Source organism: Leucopleurus acutus, assembly GCF_964270905.1.
Source record: "Leucopleurus acutus genome assembly, chromosome: 15".
NCBI lineage: Eukaryota > Metazoa > Chordata > Mammalia > Artiodactyla > Delphinidae > Leucopleurus > Leucopleurus acutus.
The window spans coordinates 81,702,657-81,722,839 of NC_139157.1; the positions used below are offsets into that span (position 1 = coordinate 81,702,657).

At 39.8% G+C, this 20,183-nt stretch overlaps 1 protein-coding gene across 4 annotated transcripts in view; it reads right to left on the minus strand.

Moving 5' to 3' along the window:
- The window catches only part of SMAP1 (small ArfGAP 1), a 150,558-nt gene that overhangs the window by 79,421 nt on the left and 50,954 nt on the right, over positions 1-20,183 (minus strand). For 3 of the 4 annotated variants that reach the window (XR_014326791.1, XM_082855788.1, XM_082855787.1), the window contains exon 3: positions 5,770-5,855. Coding sequence is in view for 3 of the 4 variants with exons in the window: in XM_082855788.1 (XP_082711914.1) it covers positions 5,770-5,855 (86 nt within the window). In the remaining variant the exon portion in view is untranslated. Of the gene's footprint in view, positions 1-5,769; positions 5,856-11,727; positions 11,968-20,183 lie in introns of those variants that run through there. The other variant, XM_082855789.1, reaches the window with a different exon arrangement.

Sequence of the window (20,183 nt, forward strand, 5' to 3'; positions counted from 1 at the left end):
AAATTTTCAAAAGCTCCAAGGAGAATCACCGCTGATTAGCTCTGGTGCACACCAGAACTCATAGAACTGAGGTAATTAAAGTTATCAGATAAGACGAAAGATCCTAATGAAAATCTTTAATGTAAAGCTTTATCGCTTGTCATGCACTCGTACATGCCGCGTAGAATTAACCACAGGCCACATGAGAAATTACACTTTCACAGCAGCTTCTGCCTAACTTTTGTAAATTGCAAAGCTTTTAAAAAGTAACAAATCTTGTTAAGAATGCAGTGAGGTCCCATATTATGTGAGTTTTACTTGCCTCTAAGGATGAGACAACTATATTTAAATCAGTAAAAGTGCAGAGATGTTAGGCTTCTCAAAGAGCACTGAGCTTTAGAATGATTGATGAAATAAAGAAAAAAAGGGGACTGGTTTTACTAGTCTCCCTAATAATAGCTCCAAATCACAGTGTTTCATAATTAAAAGAAGGGATAAAAGTGACATAGCTGTAATAACTAAGGTAAAAAACATTTTTAACACCTTTGTTGGAGTATAATTGCTTTACAATGTTGTGTTAAGTTTCTGTTGTATAACAAAGTGAATCAGCTATACGTATACATATATCCCCATATCTCCTCCCTCTTGCGTCTCCCTCCCACCCTCCCTATCCCACCCCTCTAGGTGGTCACAAAGCACTGAGCTGATCTCCCTGTGTTATGCGGCTGCTTCCCACTAGCTATCTGTTTTACATTTGGTAGTATATGTAAGTCCATGCCACTCTCTCACTTCGTCCCAGCTTACCATTCCCCCTCCCTGTGTCCTCAAGTCCATTCTCCACGTCTGCATCTTTATTCCTGTCCTGCCCCTAGGTTCTTCAGAATCATTTTTTTTGGTAAAAAACATTTTTGAAGACTATAGTATTACATTAGATATAGAAGCTGGTCTCATGGTCCAAGAGATATCATCTTATACTCTTATCATTAGTAGTCATCTATCTCAAATGTCTTTAGACAAAATCCCTCTTTAGTTTCTGACAACCTTAGATTATCTTTCTGTAAACAGCAAGAGGTCAACACCTCATATGAACATGACCATAATTTGCAAACGCTTTAAAAGTAACATTTAGTTTGAAAAATCAAACACACATGCTTGAACTAACAGTAGCAAAGACACACATTATCTAAGAGCCTGACCTGAATCATACCAGGTACTCAAAAACTGACATTTTCACCTAGACCTTATGGTCTTAGCTGCAAAGAGTCCCAAACTATAAGCCTATCTATTTTTAAAAGCCACCCACCAGGACTCAAATGTGACAACACTGATTTTACTCAGACTATCATCATTAAGTATAATAATATCCAAGTGTCCTTACACACGAGGGTAAGTCTGGAGGCTTTGGGAAGTTTCTTAACAGCTCTTTGAGAACCCTACCCTCTTGCCTGCCAAGGATAAAAATATTATGCTCTATCTGAGCTGCTCTGAAAATTTAGAAAGCTAATGTACATAAAGTGCCAAACTCAGGGCTTGGCACACAGTGAACCCTCGCTGAGCAGGAAAGCTACTGCAGTTGTTTCCAATGCCACACCCTCATTTTGTCAAAGGTCAAGGACTTACTGATACCAGACACCGATCAATTCACTACAAAAATCTCATCTCTCCTGAAATGTTTAGATAAGGACCACACATTTAAGGACATAGCAAAAAACACCAGAAAAAAGAACTCACCATCTCACTAATCCTTTACTTCTATTAGGTTCACCGTAAAACGGATAGTAATTACTTAACAGAATTCCTACGAATGTGTACCAAATGGTACACGGAAGAGGGCAGTGTAAGGGGACACAGAGGTCCTGTCCTCCACTGAATACCTTCAGGGCTTTGTCAAAGCAACACGGCATCATGGGGATGAACTAAATAACTTGGAAGCCACATTCATCCACCAGATACCACATAAAGGACACTACCCCAAATCTCAAGAACCTCAAGTAATTTACCCTCTTAACGTTCAAGAGAAGTCCAAAAAACCCAATTCAAACCAAACCAACCCCTAACACACACAAACACACACATACACACAAACTTCCAGACAAGGGAGATTCTTCAATTTGAGGGATTTTATACATTAACTCAGGCTTGGGGGTGAGAAGCAGAGAAAGGAATAACCTAATACAACCTGCAAGCAGTGGTAACAACCACCTGGAACACAGTTTATTTGCTCTGTGGTATCTCCTTCCACCATGCTCTCTTCCTCAGGATTCTGCCCTATGCCCTCACTTTCCAGAGGAGAAGGAAAACAGCATTCCCAAGATTCTCAATAAAACCGCAAAAAAGAATACAGGACCAGGGACTTCTCTGGTGGTGCAGTGGTTAAGAATTTGCCTGCCAATGCAGGGGACACTGGTTCGAGCCCGAGTCCTGGAAGATCCCACATGCCACAGAGCAACTCAGCCCGTGCGCCACAACTACTGAGCCTGTGCTCTAGAGCCCGCAAGCCCCAACTACTGAGCCTGCGTGCCACAACTACTGAAGCCCGCACGCCTAGAGCCCGTGCTCCGCAACGAGAAGCCCCCGCAATGAGAAAAGTGCCCATGCACTGAAACGGAGAGTAGCCCCCTCTCTCCACAATGAGAAAGCCCGCGTGCAGCAACGAAGACCCAAGGCCAAAAATAAATAAATAAATATATTTATTTAAAAAAGAATACAGGACCACTGCCCTAGGTAAACACAACTTTAGCAAGCATTTTTCTATCACCTACGTGCTAAGTGACTCTCCTGTCTACACTGCATTTCCTGCTTTCTTTTAGGGTCCAGACTCCTGTTTCCAGCTTCTAGATGGGCATCTCCATGCATGTGTCCCACAGACACCTTATCCTGCCCAAAGTGATGGCTCACTGTCTTCAATTTGTAACCCTTACACCTTCATCTGGTACTGAATTCCTTCCCCGATGAAGAAGTTTACCTCACTCACAGAACCTTAGCCAAGCTAGGAAACTTGGGGTCCTTGCAGTGTCTTCCCTGGAAACAAGGCAATCTTTTTCTTTTTAAAAAATTTTTTTTGCGGTACGCGGGCCTCTCACTGTTGTGGCCTCTCCCGTTGCGGAGCACAGGCTCTGGACCCGCAGGCTCAGCGGCCATGGCTCACGGGCCCAGCCGCTCCGCGGCATGTGGGATCTTCCCAGACCGGGGCACGAACCCTTGTCCCCTGCATCGGCAGGCGGACTCTCAACCACTGCACCACCAGGGAAGCCCAGGCAATCTTAACCTAATCCAACTGCCCCTGCCTTCCCAGTTCCCTTCCAGTCTCCCCAATTCCCTCCTGCCTGTTCTCAAGTCTCCCACGTAATTCATCTCTTCATCACTGCTCCCCTCAGGGCTGTACTAGCATTCTGCATGCCCTCTGTGACTCCACGACCTCCTCCAACTCATCTTCCTTGTGGTAGAAGCTAATATTTCTAATGTTTCTCCTGCCTCAAAATTCTTCATGGCTTTTCAAATCCTTCAATCCTTTGGGCCAATGAAATGAGGTACTGCTCTATATGCTACCTATATGCTGCTCTACATGGTACTGAAAACCCTTCACAATCTGGAAAAATGAGCTTCTTCTGCCACTGGCCCACGAAACTTAACTCTTGTCATATCAAAACTTTAAAATGTCAAGTGTCCTCACACCTTCATACTTCTGCTCACACAATCTTTTATGCCTGAAATGTACCACCCACTCCTACCCCAGGATCTTGCTGTAATAAAAACAGCCTGGGATATCAGACTGCTAAATGTGTGGGAAGGAGGTGGAGGAAGCAGAAACAGAACAGGACAAATACTAACTTCTTGAGAATAACCCAAAAGGTTTCTATACAAATATGAAAAATATATATATAATGGCCTGTATCTCTGAGAAAAGATCAATTTTTTTCATTGTTTGGTCACACAAACTGTTTTAGTATACACATGGGTAGTACCTGTTCTTTTTTTGTTTTAAGCTACACATAATTTTTTTAAAAATATTTATTTACTTGACTGCGTCAGGTCTTAGTTGAGGCATGTGGGATCTTTCGTTGTGGTGCGTGGGCTCTGCTCTTCCTTGCAGCATGGGGGCTTCTATCAAGTTGTGGCACACGGGCTCAGTAGTTGTGGTGTGCAGGCTCTCTAGTTGTGGCGTGAGAGCTGCATAGTGCACAGGCTCTCTAGTTGTGGCACACGGGCCCGGTAGTTGTGGCGCAAGGCTCTCTAGTTGTGGCGCACAGGCTCTCTAGTTGTGGAGCGCGGGCTCGGTAGTTGTGGCGCATGGGCTCGGTAGTTGTGGCACAAGGCTCTCGAGTTGTGGCATGCGGGCTTGGTAGTTGTGGCGCACAGGCTCTCTAGTTGTGGTGCACGGGCTTGGTAGTTGCGGCACGCGGGCCTAGTTGCCCCCCCACCCCGGCACATGGTATCCTGGTTCTCCGACCAGGGATCGAACCCGCGTCCCCTGCATTGGAAGGCAGATTCTTAACCACTGGATCACCAGGGGAGTCCAGTACACAATTGATCTTTTAAGAAACCACATTATATTGCCAAAATCACAAAAATCACCTTTGGATAAAATCACATATACCTACAGTCAATTAGATAATCTTATTCTGATGAGCTTTTTCTCAAACTTCAATATGAGTTCGAGGAACCCTATAAAATCAAACGATTTCTCTTTTAGCATGTGAAAAAAAAATCCTCACTAAAATGCCTGTGAGAAAATATTCCCCTCATTCATTAGGTCAGATGTGAAAGCAGAGAGAGCCATGCAGCCTGTGACCCACGGAAGGTCAGCAGTGACATGACCCCACATCCCTGCCACCATCCACGTCCACCAAGTATGGGATTTGTCTGTCAACTGCTTCACATAAACATAATTACCACATAAAGGTGATCAACGGAAATTCCTCCAGGGACTTCCCTGGTGGTCCAGTGATTGAGAATCCGCCTTCCAATGCAGGGGACACGGGTTCAATCCCTGCTCGGGGAACTAAGATCCCACATGCTATGGGGCAACTAAGCCCATGCGCCACAACTAGAGAGCCCATGCACTGCAACTACTGAGCCTGTGTACTCTAGAGCTCACATGCCAAAACCAGAGAGAAGCCCAAGTGCCGCAACGAAGACCTGATGCAGCCAAGACCTGATGCAGCCAAATAAATAGATAAATATTCAAAGGAAACTTCTCTGGAAATGATTTTTCAAAAAGTACTCAAGATGCTCACAAATCAAACCTCTAATAATAGTCTAAAGTAATAAACAACCTATATGCTCCAATCAAGAGTTGGAGATCAATCAAGAGGAATCAGTTTGGGGCTTCCCTGGTGGCACAGTGGTTGAGAGTCCGCCTGCCGATGCAGGGGACGCGGGTTCGTGCCCTGGTCCAGGAAGATCCCACATGCCGTGGAGCAGCTGGGCCCGTGAGCCATAGCCGCTGAGCCTGCACGTCCGGAGCCTGTGCTCCGCAACGGGAGAGGCCACAACAGTGAGAGGCCCACATACCACAAAAAAAAAAAAAAAAAAAAGAGGAATCAGTTATAATATTTTATACTTAATGATAATTACATAAAAATACTATATAGATCATGTATTACCAGATTCCTATTAAAAACTTACCATATACAAAGCATAGCTCAGGGCAAATCAATTTCTATTTTTCATGAACAACAGTATGATAAAGGTCTCATCTTCCTAAATAGTCAATACAAAGTTAAAATATGAACTATAAAAATGAGCTGATTCTTTTAAACCCCACAATAAAGAAATGTTAAAGGATACTGATCTGTCTGTGGTCTTCGAAAGTTCTCTGGAAGATTGGCTTCATATAGTAGTCTTGCTTTAGTATTTCCCATATCTTGCATGCACTATAATAAAAAAATCACATATTTTCATTACTCATATAAACATTAAAAAGTAATTCCTATACATACAAACACCAGACATTTATCATTTCCAATACATATTCTTTAGAAAAGTAATTTAAATCACAACTATGAAATTAATTACTCAAGTTCAAAACAGAAGCATAGTTTTAATCCTTCACACGTCTTCAACATACGTGGATCTGCAGTTTTCGAATGTCTTTTTCCGTGACTACACCACCACCTTCATTTACACTCACTACTTCCTAAAAGTGGATTCCCTGGCAGTTCGTGGTATTACTATTGTTTTAAATGTACCACTTGAACAACACTGCCATTTCTAAGGCCAATAAGTCAAGATCAAATTTTCTTTGTTTTGAGTTTCAAAATACTCTGAGGTTTTCATGATTTACAACCAAGGCCACAATGGAGAGCAGTGAGGCAGAAATAGGGCCGCCCTAGAACACAACAGAAGTGGATTCACTTCTTTGGGGTTATTAATCTCTTTAAGATTCTGCCAAAAGCTATGGATCCTCCTCTCGCTACCAAAAAACTGTGCCTAATGGCCAAATTTTACATACAAGTTCAGGAGTTCACAGGACTCTCCCTAAAATCTATCAACCCCAAGAGTAAGAACCATTGCTAAGGAGGCATAAGATAATTAAACTGGTTGAAATGATTATTAACTTAAGTTTCTGGATCACCTATGAGTAAGGACTAACCAAAGAGTACTTCCAGGATGTTCTATTACATTAGAAACTGAACTAACATTTACAAACAAAACATTACTCTATCACTATTTTACATCATTTTCAGGGAGCTTAAGTTCCTTAAAATGTTTTAACTGGTTGAAAGATCTGCTTTTAAAATTCCTTTTTCCCCTGATTTCCTAAACACACACCCCCCACCCCGTGTCCCTAAGAAGACAATTCAGGCTTAACAGATCACTAGATGTCATCCTTGGGTTGTAGCCCTCAAGGGGATACAGAACCACCTTCCTTCAGATAAAAAATACAGTGACTTTTCTCCCAACTGAGAGTTCTAAGTTATGCAAGCTACTAATGTAAACCCATTTCTGGATACCTACACCACCCAACCTCAACATAAGAATTCTTTCAGGGTAAACGAGATTTCTAAGTCATTCCTCTAGAGATAATGAGAAAGTGAATAATAAAGGGCTGGGAAACATTAAGGGATAGTAAGCTGAAAAACAAGAAAATGTTTTGCTATTTAGCTCTGGAGAGAAGAGAGTAGGCCAAGGGCTCCCCCGTGTCATGAGGCACAGTAGCATGGAGTCAGTCAGTGTGAGGAGGGCTAGAGAACAATCCTCTGAGTGGGGAGAAGAGCGGAAAGACTTTCAGGACTGCTAACCCTTCCTGAAAAAAGGAAGACTGTTTTCCATCGCAAGCATTCAATGACGCCGCATCTTTGTGCGGGGGCACATGGGAATTCAGTAGTAGAGATGACCAACTCACGTCATCATAAAGGCATCAATATTTGGAAAGAACGAGACCAAGAGAAAGTGTGCATAATATATGCAATGAAGCAAAAAGTAACTTAGATACAGCTCACAGAAACTACAAAAATAAGAAAACCTGAAGTTTCTAACACACAAACAAGAGTACATAAAAATTTTAACAGAAAATTTAGTAAAACTAAAAACAGTATCTGCTATACCTGCCATATCTCATTGATCCAAAGTTACATTTTTCTTCATATTATAACATTCATGAAGTAGAAATGCATCTTACAACTGATTGTGTCTTGTAAGTGATCATTTTTTTCTAATTAGTCCATAAAATGTAGTTGTTTCTTACAATCAGTGATATTATCTTATTTCAATAAACATGACTCTATACATTTTATATAAATATTCTCTTTAATATAGGTCATTAATATTTTATTTTGGCAAAATAAAAAATTAAGAACAAGGCATACATGTACATTATACCAAATTATTTAATTTTGTTCTACGGATGCTATCCATCACAGTTAGACAGGAGGAAAAAAAGGTATAAAATCTGAAAGGGAGAAGTGATGTGAAATTATGAGCCATTTCTACAGCAGACCACTGCCAAAAAGTGACCTGACGCAGGTGCTCGTGTGTGTTCTGTTAGCTGGGACTGGGGGAAACAAGGATTCAATAACATCATGGATGTAGAGAGATCATTTTGTAAGGAGAAGGAAGACACTAGTAAGCTCAAATAATTTCTAAGTTTCTAAAAAGTAGAACAGAGTAGGGTGGAAGGAAAGTCTGCAATGAAAGGATTAGTGGAGATGAAACTGGTTCAGCCACTGGAGATGGTTAGAGTGAAGAGAAAAAAACAACAGGAGCTGGCATTCCCGGGAGGTGATAGGAGTGTGGTACAAACTACCTGTCCTCAGAGTGTCAAGACACTACAGGCAAGGGCCCTACAGAACACGTGAAAATTTTTTCTATTGGACTTAAGAGCAAATTCTGGTAATTGGCAGAAGAAAATAATGAAACAGCCTAACAGCTACAATAACAAGCATTAGCCTCAATATCTTATTAATATATATAAATAATATAGTATTATAAATTAGATGCATTATATATAATATATAAATTGCATATATATTATAATACATAAATTGCTTATATATATGCCATTTCAAAGTTTTTAAAATCCTGATTTAGGTATTATTACCCTAATTTGACAGGAAAGGAAACTGAACCTGCAAGATGTTAAGTAACAGGCCCAGGAGTCTCCATTAGAATTAAACTCGACAGAACCAACATTGGCCACTGGCAGTCTAGACACCTCAGGCTGCAGCCAATGGAACTGGGGACCATATCACGCAGGGCTCATGAACACCAGGCTCTTTGCTTTAGCGGCTCAGTTTTCATTTTACAGATGAGGAAACAAGCACAAAGAGGTTCCCTGCTGGGTAATTCAAGGAATCAGTTACAGAGTTTTAAAAATATTTTAAAAGAGATATTTATTTACATAGTAAACTATACTTCATCTCAAAACTGATTTTTTAAAAACAAGGCAAGCATCCAGTGAGCACAAATGTATTGATATTCTTGACAAACAAACCATTGTAAGAATATATGAAATACAAAGTCAACATTCATTTTTACTTTAAGAAAAAATATATTAATACATTGAAGAATAAGTGAAATGTGTACTCTGCAGTTATGATAAATGCCATTTAGGCAGGACACATTTAAAAATTGTTATTTACTATGCCTATTAAATTCAATCTGTCCTCCTTCTATACTTTATATGGTCCTAGAAAGATGAATTTTATATTGTATATAAATGAACGATCTTCATCCAAAACCACCACCATTATAACCGCAAAGGAAGGCTTCACCTGGAAATGGTATAATAGGACACACTTAAGAATCCCAAAGCCCACTATTAAAAGCACTTGTCCTCATAATCTGAGTGCTTTCAGTTTCTCCCCCACAATCCAGTACACAGAACGACAGTTGCCCAAAGCCTCACACATCACTTGAGATTCAATTTTTAAAAATACTGTTTGAATCAAAATGCTGAAAAGCCTCTATGGGCTAAACACATTGTCATCACAATCTAATGTAGACGAAGCATTTCTATTTCTGAAACTTTCTAAGTAGACAACATATCACCCAGTCCCAGTTTTTGCACTAAAAAACAATAAAACTGGGCTTCCCTGGTAGTGCAGGGGTTGAGAGTCCGCCTGCCGATGCAGGGGACACGGGTTCGTGCCCCGGTCCGGGAAGATCCCACATGCCGCAGAGCGGTTGGGCCCGCGAGCCATGGCCGCTGAGCCTGCGCGTCCGGAGCCTGTGCTCCGCAATGGGAGAGGCCACAACAGTGAGAGGCCCGCATACCACACACACAAAAAAAACAAAGAAAACAATAAATCTTATATTCTAAAAGAGTTCTAAACTTTTTAACGTTTTACAGAGACTGAAGAGAACTGAGGTTGTCAATTTAAAGTTTTAATTGGCATTTAGTTATTGGATTGTGTAATTTAATAAACATACCCAAAAACTTAAAAGAAAAAAAAGTGGGAATAGATTTTTAAAAGGCATAATCAATAAGCAAACAAATGTAATAGGAAATTTTATTTTTATGTAACACTACTGTGTATGTTTAAAAAAAAAAAAGGCATTGTTTTATGTCAATGGGGCATCTCCAGTGGAAAAACATGGTAATTAAGCAGCACACAAAAACAGTTTTACTGCAAAAAGGGCCATGAAATGAATGCAAAGATAAAAGGCAACAGGAACATATGGAAACAAAGTGTGCCCAAGTTTGTCATTGTCAATATCAGGAAATAATAAAAGACAAGATAAGTAACAGGCCACCAGAAGTTCCAACTCAATGATTCATTCTCCTGAGAATAAAATCTGTCACACTTTTTCTTTTCTTTAACCTTCCAAACTCCTGGGACATGGAATCTAACTACGTGAAGCCACTACTCCAGGGCAGGCTGCTCCTATTTGCCCTAGCCCGCACACCCAGCGCAGTCCAGCCCAGGGCCTGGGTCTGTGTTTAGGAGCCAGGCGCCTGGGCCTCCCCTCTCCTTCACCTTGTGCGCCCTCCCCTTTGCTCAGCACCTACCCCAAGTGTCCCTGGAGCGTCTCCTGTACTTTCTCTCTCTCAGCAACAACCATTTATGAGCAAACTGAAACCCACATTAATGGACTGTTTCAGGAAACTCTCTGCATAGTTTTCATAAATTTTTATGTGTATACTGACTTGCCCTTTGGGGTTTACTGGCTATTTTTAAAAATGGAATAAGTGGAAAAAAAGAATAACAGCTACAAAACAAAGGACTGAGATTACTAATTGCTTTGTTGCAAATGACTAGGTTACAATGTGGCAATTAGATCTTCTAAATTCCCAATGGCAAAAATGCAAAACATCAAAATAATCAATAGAATCTTACACATTAGCATGTCATGGAAATACGCTACAGGTCTATGCTAAATCTGGAGGAAAAAAAGGTAAAAAACTATGTAAATTAAAACACTTCTACCCATTTTCTGAGAAATAGACGGGGGTGGGAGAGGGAAGACTCTTACTCCCAGGTCAAAAGATTGTTGTGTAAGGATATGAAAATAGCTAAAAATGTGTATCACCTGTATGTTTGTATATATGCATAAAACATTTCAGGAAGAATATACAAGAAACTGAAACACAGGGTTGTTCCTACAGAGGGAAACTGGATGACTGAGGGACAAAAATGGGAGGGAGACCACCCATTTTACACCTTCTGTACCCTTTGATGTTTGTACCGTGTCCATATGTTTCCCACTCCCCAACACAATACAAGAGTTAGAGGGGGGCTTCATTAATCCTACACTGTTCCTAAATAAAATACATCCAGAGGGAGCTCAGCCAGGGATCCAAGCAGCATGTGACTCAGAGCAAGGAGACCTCCTCTCACTAGGGCCCTCCACCTCCACTAAGAGAACAGGGTCTCCTGACAATCCGAGACGTTATGATCGAATAAAATTAATACATTTAACAAATCCCATCCAAGAATATCTCACAGTCAGAATACATTCAAAATATCAATATGGCATTTACATGCCAGGTGTTTTCCCAGTATCATTACCTTCATTACTGTTGCTGAAGATGACATCATTAAACTTTCAACTATTAGTTTTTGCTTCTTAAGATTTCCATGTATGTGGTTTTGTGCGGGAGAGGGAGCACCACTTGCTCTATTTTCTATTCATTAAAATTTGTAGAACACAAAGACTAACATTTCAAACTTCCTTAGCTGAATGTGCGTGCGTGCGTGTGTGTGTGTGTGTGTGTGTGTGTGTGTGTGTGTGTGTATATTTTAAAACCTCATAATTAAACAGAGAAATTGTAGTCCCTGGCAATTTTTCATGTCAGTGACTCACCTCTACTACCACTTGAAATTTCCCAGAATAGTTCTCTATCTTCCTCTCAAAAGCCACCAGGATTTCTTGCATAGGAGCAAGCTTTTCAGGACTGGTTTCAAGATATTTTGGGTTCCAGCTGCTGGAAAAGAAGGGCCACTGTTCTTGGTCTCAGGAGCTCTTTGGAAATATTTAATACAGAGTCCATTCCTTCAGTTTTCATGAAATTGCGTTTTAGGGGAGTTGATCTCTTTCTGTTTTAATTGTTGTTTTTAAGAACAAAGTAAGTAAACCAAACGTATTTAAACATTAAAATTGTTAAATGATGATGTGGAATCAGAGGTACCAGTTTTCCTATTTTTCACAATTTCTAGATATTCTCAGATCTTGATTCATAAGTTGCAGCATTGGCTAAGTTGCTACAAATTCAGAGAATGAATTTTTTTTAAGCAATAAAATTAAACATTGTCATGACAAAACTGGAAAAGTTTCACATTACAGTCTTCTGTCATCTCTACTTACTATGAAATCATACGATTTGAAGTCCAGGGATAAACCACTACTTTCGTCCTAGGTGCTTAAGGCCCAGCTCAGGAGTCATCTGGACTCTTGCCCCTTCTGTCAGAAGTCTTTGTGATTCTAACTTTAATATTTTTGTAGATTTATCCCGTTAATCAACCTCATTGCCACTACTTCAGCTGAAGATCTAGTCACCCGCTGCCTAGGCCACTGCAGGAACAAGCCCCTCGGATTTATGTTCTTAAAAGGAACATAATGTTAGGTGTCGCTCTTCAACTGAGAACACGTTAAGAGCTCGTAGGCTGTCCCTCTCCCCATCCCCCATCCCTCACAGGATCAAGGACAAACCAGCCCCTGCCTACAACTTCCACCTTCACCCCCTATGCACATACAACTGCACCCGATAACTACCTTACTTTCTCAAATATGACACGTTTTCTATCTTTCTGCCTAGAAGGCCCTCTGCACACTGCTGCATGCTTTTAGAAATTAATAAATAAAGGTCACTGTCAAAAAGGTAATGAGACATTTAAAAGATATGTTTAGAACTTATGATATCACTAGACACTGAGGGTATTTTTTTTTTAAGGGAAAAAAAGGAGCCACTACTAAGTAACTTGCTGAAGATGGCCCGTCATTTAGCCAACAAAGCCTAACCCCAAGCCCAGGACTACAGAGTCCCAGGCCAGCGCCCTGACCACACCTGCTATTCTCGATCATCTTACATTCACACCAAGCAGGAAGAGAAGCAACCTCGCCTCTAAAATACTGTGTGCAATGAAATTAACAATAATTGTTCCCACATGATCCACTCACACAGGTATTCTACATTCACTGCCACTCAACAACTTCCTACCCAATAGAGCACTGCCTATGGGATAGAAGCCCTTATCTTCAAGTAGCTTGTGATTTCTTTGGTTACACTCAGTCCCACCTAGATAGTACGGAATTAATAGGGCTAATGAGTGACTTGAGCCAAGAACTATAGCCAGTCACTAGGAAAAGGCAACTCTAAAAAGCATTACTGATATTTTTAAAAGTTTAACCTCAAAAACAGTAAAATCAAGAGAAAAATCACAATCGTGCACACTCAGATTCAAAATAAATGTGACCTTTTCCCCCAACGGATTGTTTAAAATGCAAACATCCTATTAAACTTCACAGATTAAATTTTGCTATAGACAGTATCACATTTCTTTCTTCACCTCACTCTGCACATCAGGTAATAGATAAACCCAGCACTGTGCTGCCACCTTACTCTGCTTCTTTGAGGACACATTTAACGATCCTGGCAAGGAGGTGGCATAAGTTGAATCTCAGTCAAATGGTTTGCAGGGCAGAAACTGAGACACAGATGTAGAGAACAAACGTACGGACACCAAGCGGGGAAAGCGGCAGGGTGGTGGTGTGCTGAACTGGGCGACTGTGATTGACATGTATACACTGATGTGTATACAACTGATGACTCATAAGAACCTGCTGTATAAGTAAATAAATAAATTAAATTTAAAAATACAATGAGAATATGGGCCATTGCAGAAAATCTGTAAAATGGATACACAATTTAAAAAGAAAAAAAGTTAAGTGTGTACATGAGGCCACAATTTGAGAAATTTCATCAGTTTGATGGAATTATAATGAGTCCTCCCACAAAATAAGAAAAAAGTTGTTTGACCAGGGGTCTCCTGAATAAGTGTATACCAAGAATTGTGAACTGAAAGTTTATTATGTGTCTGGTTATATAAAGCCCTATGGAAATTTATCTAAGGGTCAAAACCTTGAGAGGTTAAACAATGTTTTAACATATACAGGTCAAATGTGGTTAAATCATGGAGAGCTTCAAATTAGCTTTTTTAATGACAATTTTATTCTATTAAATATTATTTGTCATGGGAATTCTGTAACAGCAGTGACAGTTTCTGAAGCTCTTACAAAAAAAAAAAAAAGAAGTACTAGATTAAAAACACCAAAACCCATGCACAATATTCACACTGAAATTTGGTGATGGAGGATCCCCACAAATCCCGAGATGCCATCAGGTAAGGACGAGGCATAATGACCACTAGACCTGCCTGCAGCTAATGAGGTGTCAGGTGGATCTGAGAACAGAACACTAAGACAGTGGAGAAATACAAACTGGAAACTGCTGTGAACCAACGTGAAGAAAGCAGATGAAGCTGAAAGGGATTCTACCCACCCGAAGAGCAAGGAAGTGCAAGAAGCTGGGAGTGGGGAGGCGCTCCCATGAGGAACCACCAGATCTCCCTTCCAGGACAGGGCCCTACACTGAGTAATTCAAAACGGAGCAGGACAGAAATAATGGAGATAAAGGACGAGAAGGTCCAGATAAAAGTGGGAGAAGGGAACAGAGCGATCATCTCAGAAAACAAGTGGTTTTACTTTTTAAACATCATGTGAAAACAACAGAAGAGAGAGGTCTGTGAGGTTAGAAAAGCTATCTTGAATATGAGTTCCTTTTAAAGGTAATGAAAAACCCATGTCATATAAAGATGATCAACGGAAAACAAATCAAGGTCAAGTCTCATTAAAGTTATCAGAAAAGGAGAATAAGACGTGGAACAATGTCTCTGACAGTGAAGCCACACGAGAACAAATACACCCAGGAAACAGATCAAAACGGTAGCCTACTAATTCTAAGCTAAAGCTAAAAGACATAAATACAAAATACGAAAGAATATGTAAAATGAGTTTAAGGACGTGGTGTTATGAAAGAACAACTAAATCAGAAATTAGAAACATGCAGAATTAAAACGAGAACCCAGGAAAAGAATTAGAAATAAAAGAAAAAATATTTCAGAAATGAATATGAAATCAAATAGATGACCAGAACAAATAAACACAGCAAACAACGGTCTAAGAAAACTGGAGAAGCAAAAGAAGAAAAAAATTTTAATGAAAAATAAAAAAAGTAATGAAAAGGATCGAAGAGAAAGTGACAAATAATAGAGTCAGGCAATGAAGACCCAACAGGCAGGTAAGAGTCACTGAAAAAGGAAATTCAAACAAGGAAACACGATACTAAAAAACTAGTTTTTAAAAAGTCACTGAAACAAAAAATTTGAAACTACATATTGGAAGAGCATACCACATACAGGCATTTCCTGTCTAAAAGGAACCTCTTATATTTCAAGACTGAGACAGGTCAAACATAAAAGCACGAAAGAAGACAGATCATGCAAACATCAAGCAAAAGAGGGCTGCAGTGGCTCCAGACGACCGCATAACAGCCGCGACACATCTACACCACCGCTGGGAAACAGAAAGATAATGAGCCAGTTACAGTGTTCTACATGTGCTAGTAGCCTCATTTAAAAACACAGGTAAGATTACTGTTAATAATATGTTTTATTTAATGCATCTTTCTCCTCTGCAGAACTCCCAGGAAAACATAATACCTTATCTCACCTGCACCTGAAGACTTAAGACGGTGCCATAATGCCATTTTTTGCAAGGAACTGACAATTTAGTTACTCACCAAGAGCTAACACCAGGCCCGGAGAAAGGATCAATGTGATACATCCTTGGATCCTGCTCCAAGTAAAACAAACCTGCACAACCGCACGATTCGAGGAAAACTTAAGTTCTGATTGCCTAACAACACTCTAGTTCCCGGTTTCCATTAAGACGGCAGAGGGGGCTCACAGGAGGCTGAACTTAACATCAACTACAAGTCGTTTCATTTCACAAAATTAATACACTTCTAGAGAATCAAATTTATCATAACTCCATCCAAAACATACTATGTCAGAAAGTGAAAGAGGAGAAAACTTCTTCAGTGTATTCAGGCACTTTCATCCCCAACTCTTAAATCTTTTACACCCAAATTTTACCACTGAGGATGCACACAACATGACCACAACATAAAAAGTACCTGTCATTTTAGTTGCTTTTCTACCTACAGAGTAGTTAAAGTAACTATCAAGTCCCTTTTGCCTATCCTCCCTGATTTGGCCTGATCAGGAATTCAAGCTGAGGTGACAGAATACAGCAAAGCTTACTGATGAAGATTAGCCAGAAATCCATGATGTTAGTAGCTTCCTTAGGAAAAATCCTTTTCTAAGAAAAATCAAAAGTTTAAATTAAGACAAGCAGGTCAACGCTATGACACATCTATTGCCAAATTAAACTAAAGGCTACACCAAGTTACCTTACAGTAGGTTTTTCCGGGAATGACAAGGTTATCATAGAAATCTATACCTATTTATTTAGCTAGTGATTTTCTCTTTATGAAAGAAAATATGAAGGGCAAAAAAGTTCGTCCAAAACATTTTTAGAACCCGTCTTTCAGACTTAACCCAATAATCTTGTCACATTCTTTTGAATTACCGAAGAGTTCAGAACATTTTTATCCTCTGGGGTGGAATTTGACTTTTGGAAAGAATCACATCTCTAACTGTGATTCACCGTCTTTATTCTAACACAGATAATGAAAATGTATTTTGAACTGCTGTGGTAACCAAAGAGGACCGGGCATACAATCAAAGAATCTCAAGCATGGAAGAGACTTCAGTCGTCCAAACTTCTCCCCACCTGCCACCCAATGCCTGAAGCCCAGCTACACACCTCCAGGTGCTCGTCCAGCCTCGGCACAAACCACCTCGGCACAAACACCTCCAGGTGCTCGTCCAGCCTCGGCACAAACCACCCGGTGGTAAACTGACTACTCTCCAAGGCAATAAATTTCAGTTTGGGGCGGCTTGAAATGCTGAAAAGTACTGCCTTCTAGTACCTGCATATGTTACCTTGGAACTTCCACACACTAGCTTAAGTTAGACTCCCTAAGTTAGACTTAACTTAGGTTAACTTAAGTTAAGTCTAGTTACTTAACTTAACTTAAGGTTAACTTAAGTTAAGTTAACTCCCTAACTAACTTAAGTTAACTCCCTAACTAAGTTAAGTTAAGTTAACTCCCTAACTAACTTAACTTAGGTTAACTTAAGTTAAGTTAAGTTAACTCCCTAAGTTAGACTCCCTGGCTGCTGTATTTTTGGAATTTTACAAGTATATTGGAACATGCGGAGAAAAGGGGGGAAAATGGAAAGCAACAGAAACAATGAAAAAATTAAGAACTGATGGAATACAGAGGCACAGAAAAGAAAGCCAGTCTGGATAACCAGATGATTATTTAAATTTTCGATGTACCAAGCTACAGGTAAATAGAGAGCTACCAATCTTAACATTTACAAACATACACATTAATTACTATGACTGTGGGCAAGATTTTCCATAATGAAACACTGAAACAATTTCATAAATCCGTTTTCCCTGTTTCCGTATGGAACAGCTAGAGGTTCTGTTTATACTGTTAAAGAGCAGCTGTTAATTCTGATATTCTGTTCTTTATTCTACTCAAATGCATCATGTTATCTAGCAAAAAAAAAAAAAAAAAATCCATGCCTGGTAACATCTATTCCTTTCTCTTAACTTCTATCATTGCATTAGCAGTCGGCTTTCTATGTTTTATGCAAAACATTTTTCACACAGCAACAAGGTTTTTAATTACTTCACAAGAGTTCTTCAATATACAAATATGAGTAGATAATGTAAAACCATGTTGAAATTCCAGTGCCTTGGAATCAACCTAACGGGCTAACTCAAGCCTTACCAAACACACTTGGGAAAATTACCAATTACTTCATGCCAAGGACATCCAAGGTTTCTTAAGGCATGATGAATCCATGAATACCAAAGTGTCGAACAGACAATCTAAAAGAAGAACTGAAACTCTATAGAAGTCACTACTGGAAAGAGGGAAAAACCATCTACACTGAAAAATACCGGCTGAACCCATGAGAGTAACTGAGTTTTCCACATGGAGAAAGACAGAAGAGCAAAAAGGCTAAAGACAAAACTGTATCAAGTCTCCAGCAGGAGGGAAAAGCTGAAAAAGAAACAGGAAAAAAAATACAACGCCTAAATAATAAAACAAAACAAAAGATGAGGATAGTAACTTTAAAGAAAAAGCTTCAAGGAGGCAGCGATGAGTGTCAGGGAAGCAGGGAGTCCAAGGTGGAGGTGGGCGGAGAGCTGGGCGTGGCCACAGGAGTGACTGTGCTCTTTGTGAGCGCAAACTCATCAGAGTGACGGGAATAAACATGAGCTAGCAGAGGCAAAAGTCAGGTAAAGAAATGAAATAGCAGGTAAAGACCTTACTCAAGAAATTCAGCTGCTAAAGGAAGGTAAGAGCTAGTACCTGGTAAACGCTAGCTTGTGAACAAGCAAACCAGCGAGTAAAGGAGCACAACAGAGTTGAGGGCTGTTTGTGGGGGTCAGAGGGTACAAGGCGAAACTTTTATGAAAGGCGGGAGTGAGGCAGCATGTTTCAAAGAGGAGGAAAGAGTTTAAATATGTCTCCAGGGGCTTCCCTGGTGGCGCAGTGGTTGAGAGTCCGCCTGCCGATGCAGGGGACACGGGTTCGTGCCCCGGTCCGGGAAGATCCCACATGCCGCGGAGCGGCTGGGCCCGTGAGCCATGGCCACTGATCCTGCGTGTCCGGAGCCTGTGCTCCGCAACGGGAGAGGCCACAACAGTGAGAGACCCGCGTACCGCAAAAAAAAAAAAAAAAAAAAGATGTCCCCAAATGAACATAATTTTTTTAATTAGGTGGAAAAGCAGGAAGGAAGGCTGAGAATGAAAATAAAGGCAGGGAAACCGGCACCCACCACCTTCCTCCACCCTGCCCCTAGAACAAGAGAACAAATAGCTGGAAGTCAGATCGGAAACATTCAGAGGATGGGTGGACAGAAAATGAGAGGAGAGCTTCTGTTCTTCTGTTGTAACAGTAAACGATGATGTGAGGAGAGCTGGGTTCAAAGACCCCTCCTTCTAGTCCAAAGTGTAGTCCAAAGCTAAAGCACAAATGGTAAAGCTATAAAGACACGGAAGGGAAATGCCTACAAAATGCTGAAGGCAAGTCCACTATGCCTAGGGAGACTGGATATATTTTATACATGAATACATTTTAGTTGTGTTATCTTGGTGTTTCCAAACAAATACCAAGTACCATATCAACAAATGACACTAGTAAGTAGTAAAACAAAGAGCATGTGAGAGACAATTACTAAAAGATTTATAGATACATAAAATATTAAAAGTGGTCCAAAAGTTATCAATTTAAACACCAAATATACGTAGTATACTTTCCACTATGGACAAACTCTCACTAAGGTGTTTTATTGGGCAACACAATTTACACGACTATCTACAAAGTGAGCTAAGAAACTTTACTCTTCATTTTTTTTAATCCCCATTTCTTTTCTTTTAATTTACCTTTTTTATTGAAGTACAGCTGATTTACACTGTTGTGTCACTCTCTGGTGCACAGCAAAGTGAGTGACTCAGTTATACATATATATATGTAATTTTTTTCATGTTCTTTTCCACTATGGTCTCTTGCAGGATATTGAATATAGTTCCCTGTGCTATGCAGTACGACCTTGTTGTTTACTGTATTCTTTATTTTAACTCATTCAATACAGACACTGGAAAATGAATAATTAAGAATTTTTAAATAATGGGGAAAAATGGTAATCAAGACGTGGAGTTGATGAACCAGTACAAAATTTAAAAGAAAAGCTACAGTATTTATAAAAGTATTGAAACATTGATCCTTTACAAAAATTTGAGAAGTACCCAACAATAAACCCAAGATCAAGGACATTTACTCTATGAACCACTATTAAAAAAACTGTTTTATTAAAATTTAAGGTGAATAACTCTATTTCCATTCTATCAAAATACAAGTAAGTTTTGGTAGATAAATTATTTTCTTTTAAAAGTAAGCATACAGCAATACTAACACAGCTATAACATGACAGATGCCCTAAACACTGACTGCCACACAAACATATAAATAACTGACATAAATATGATGTATGTATATATAATATCAGTTGACAAGAAGTCCTGAGGCAAAACTTAGTGTGTTAACAAAAACC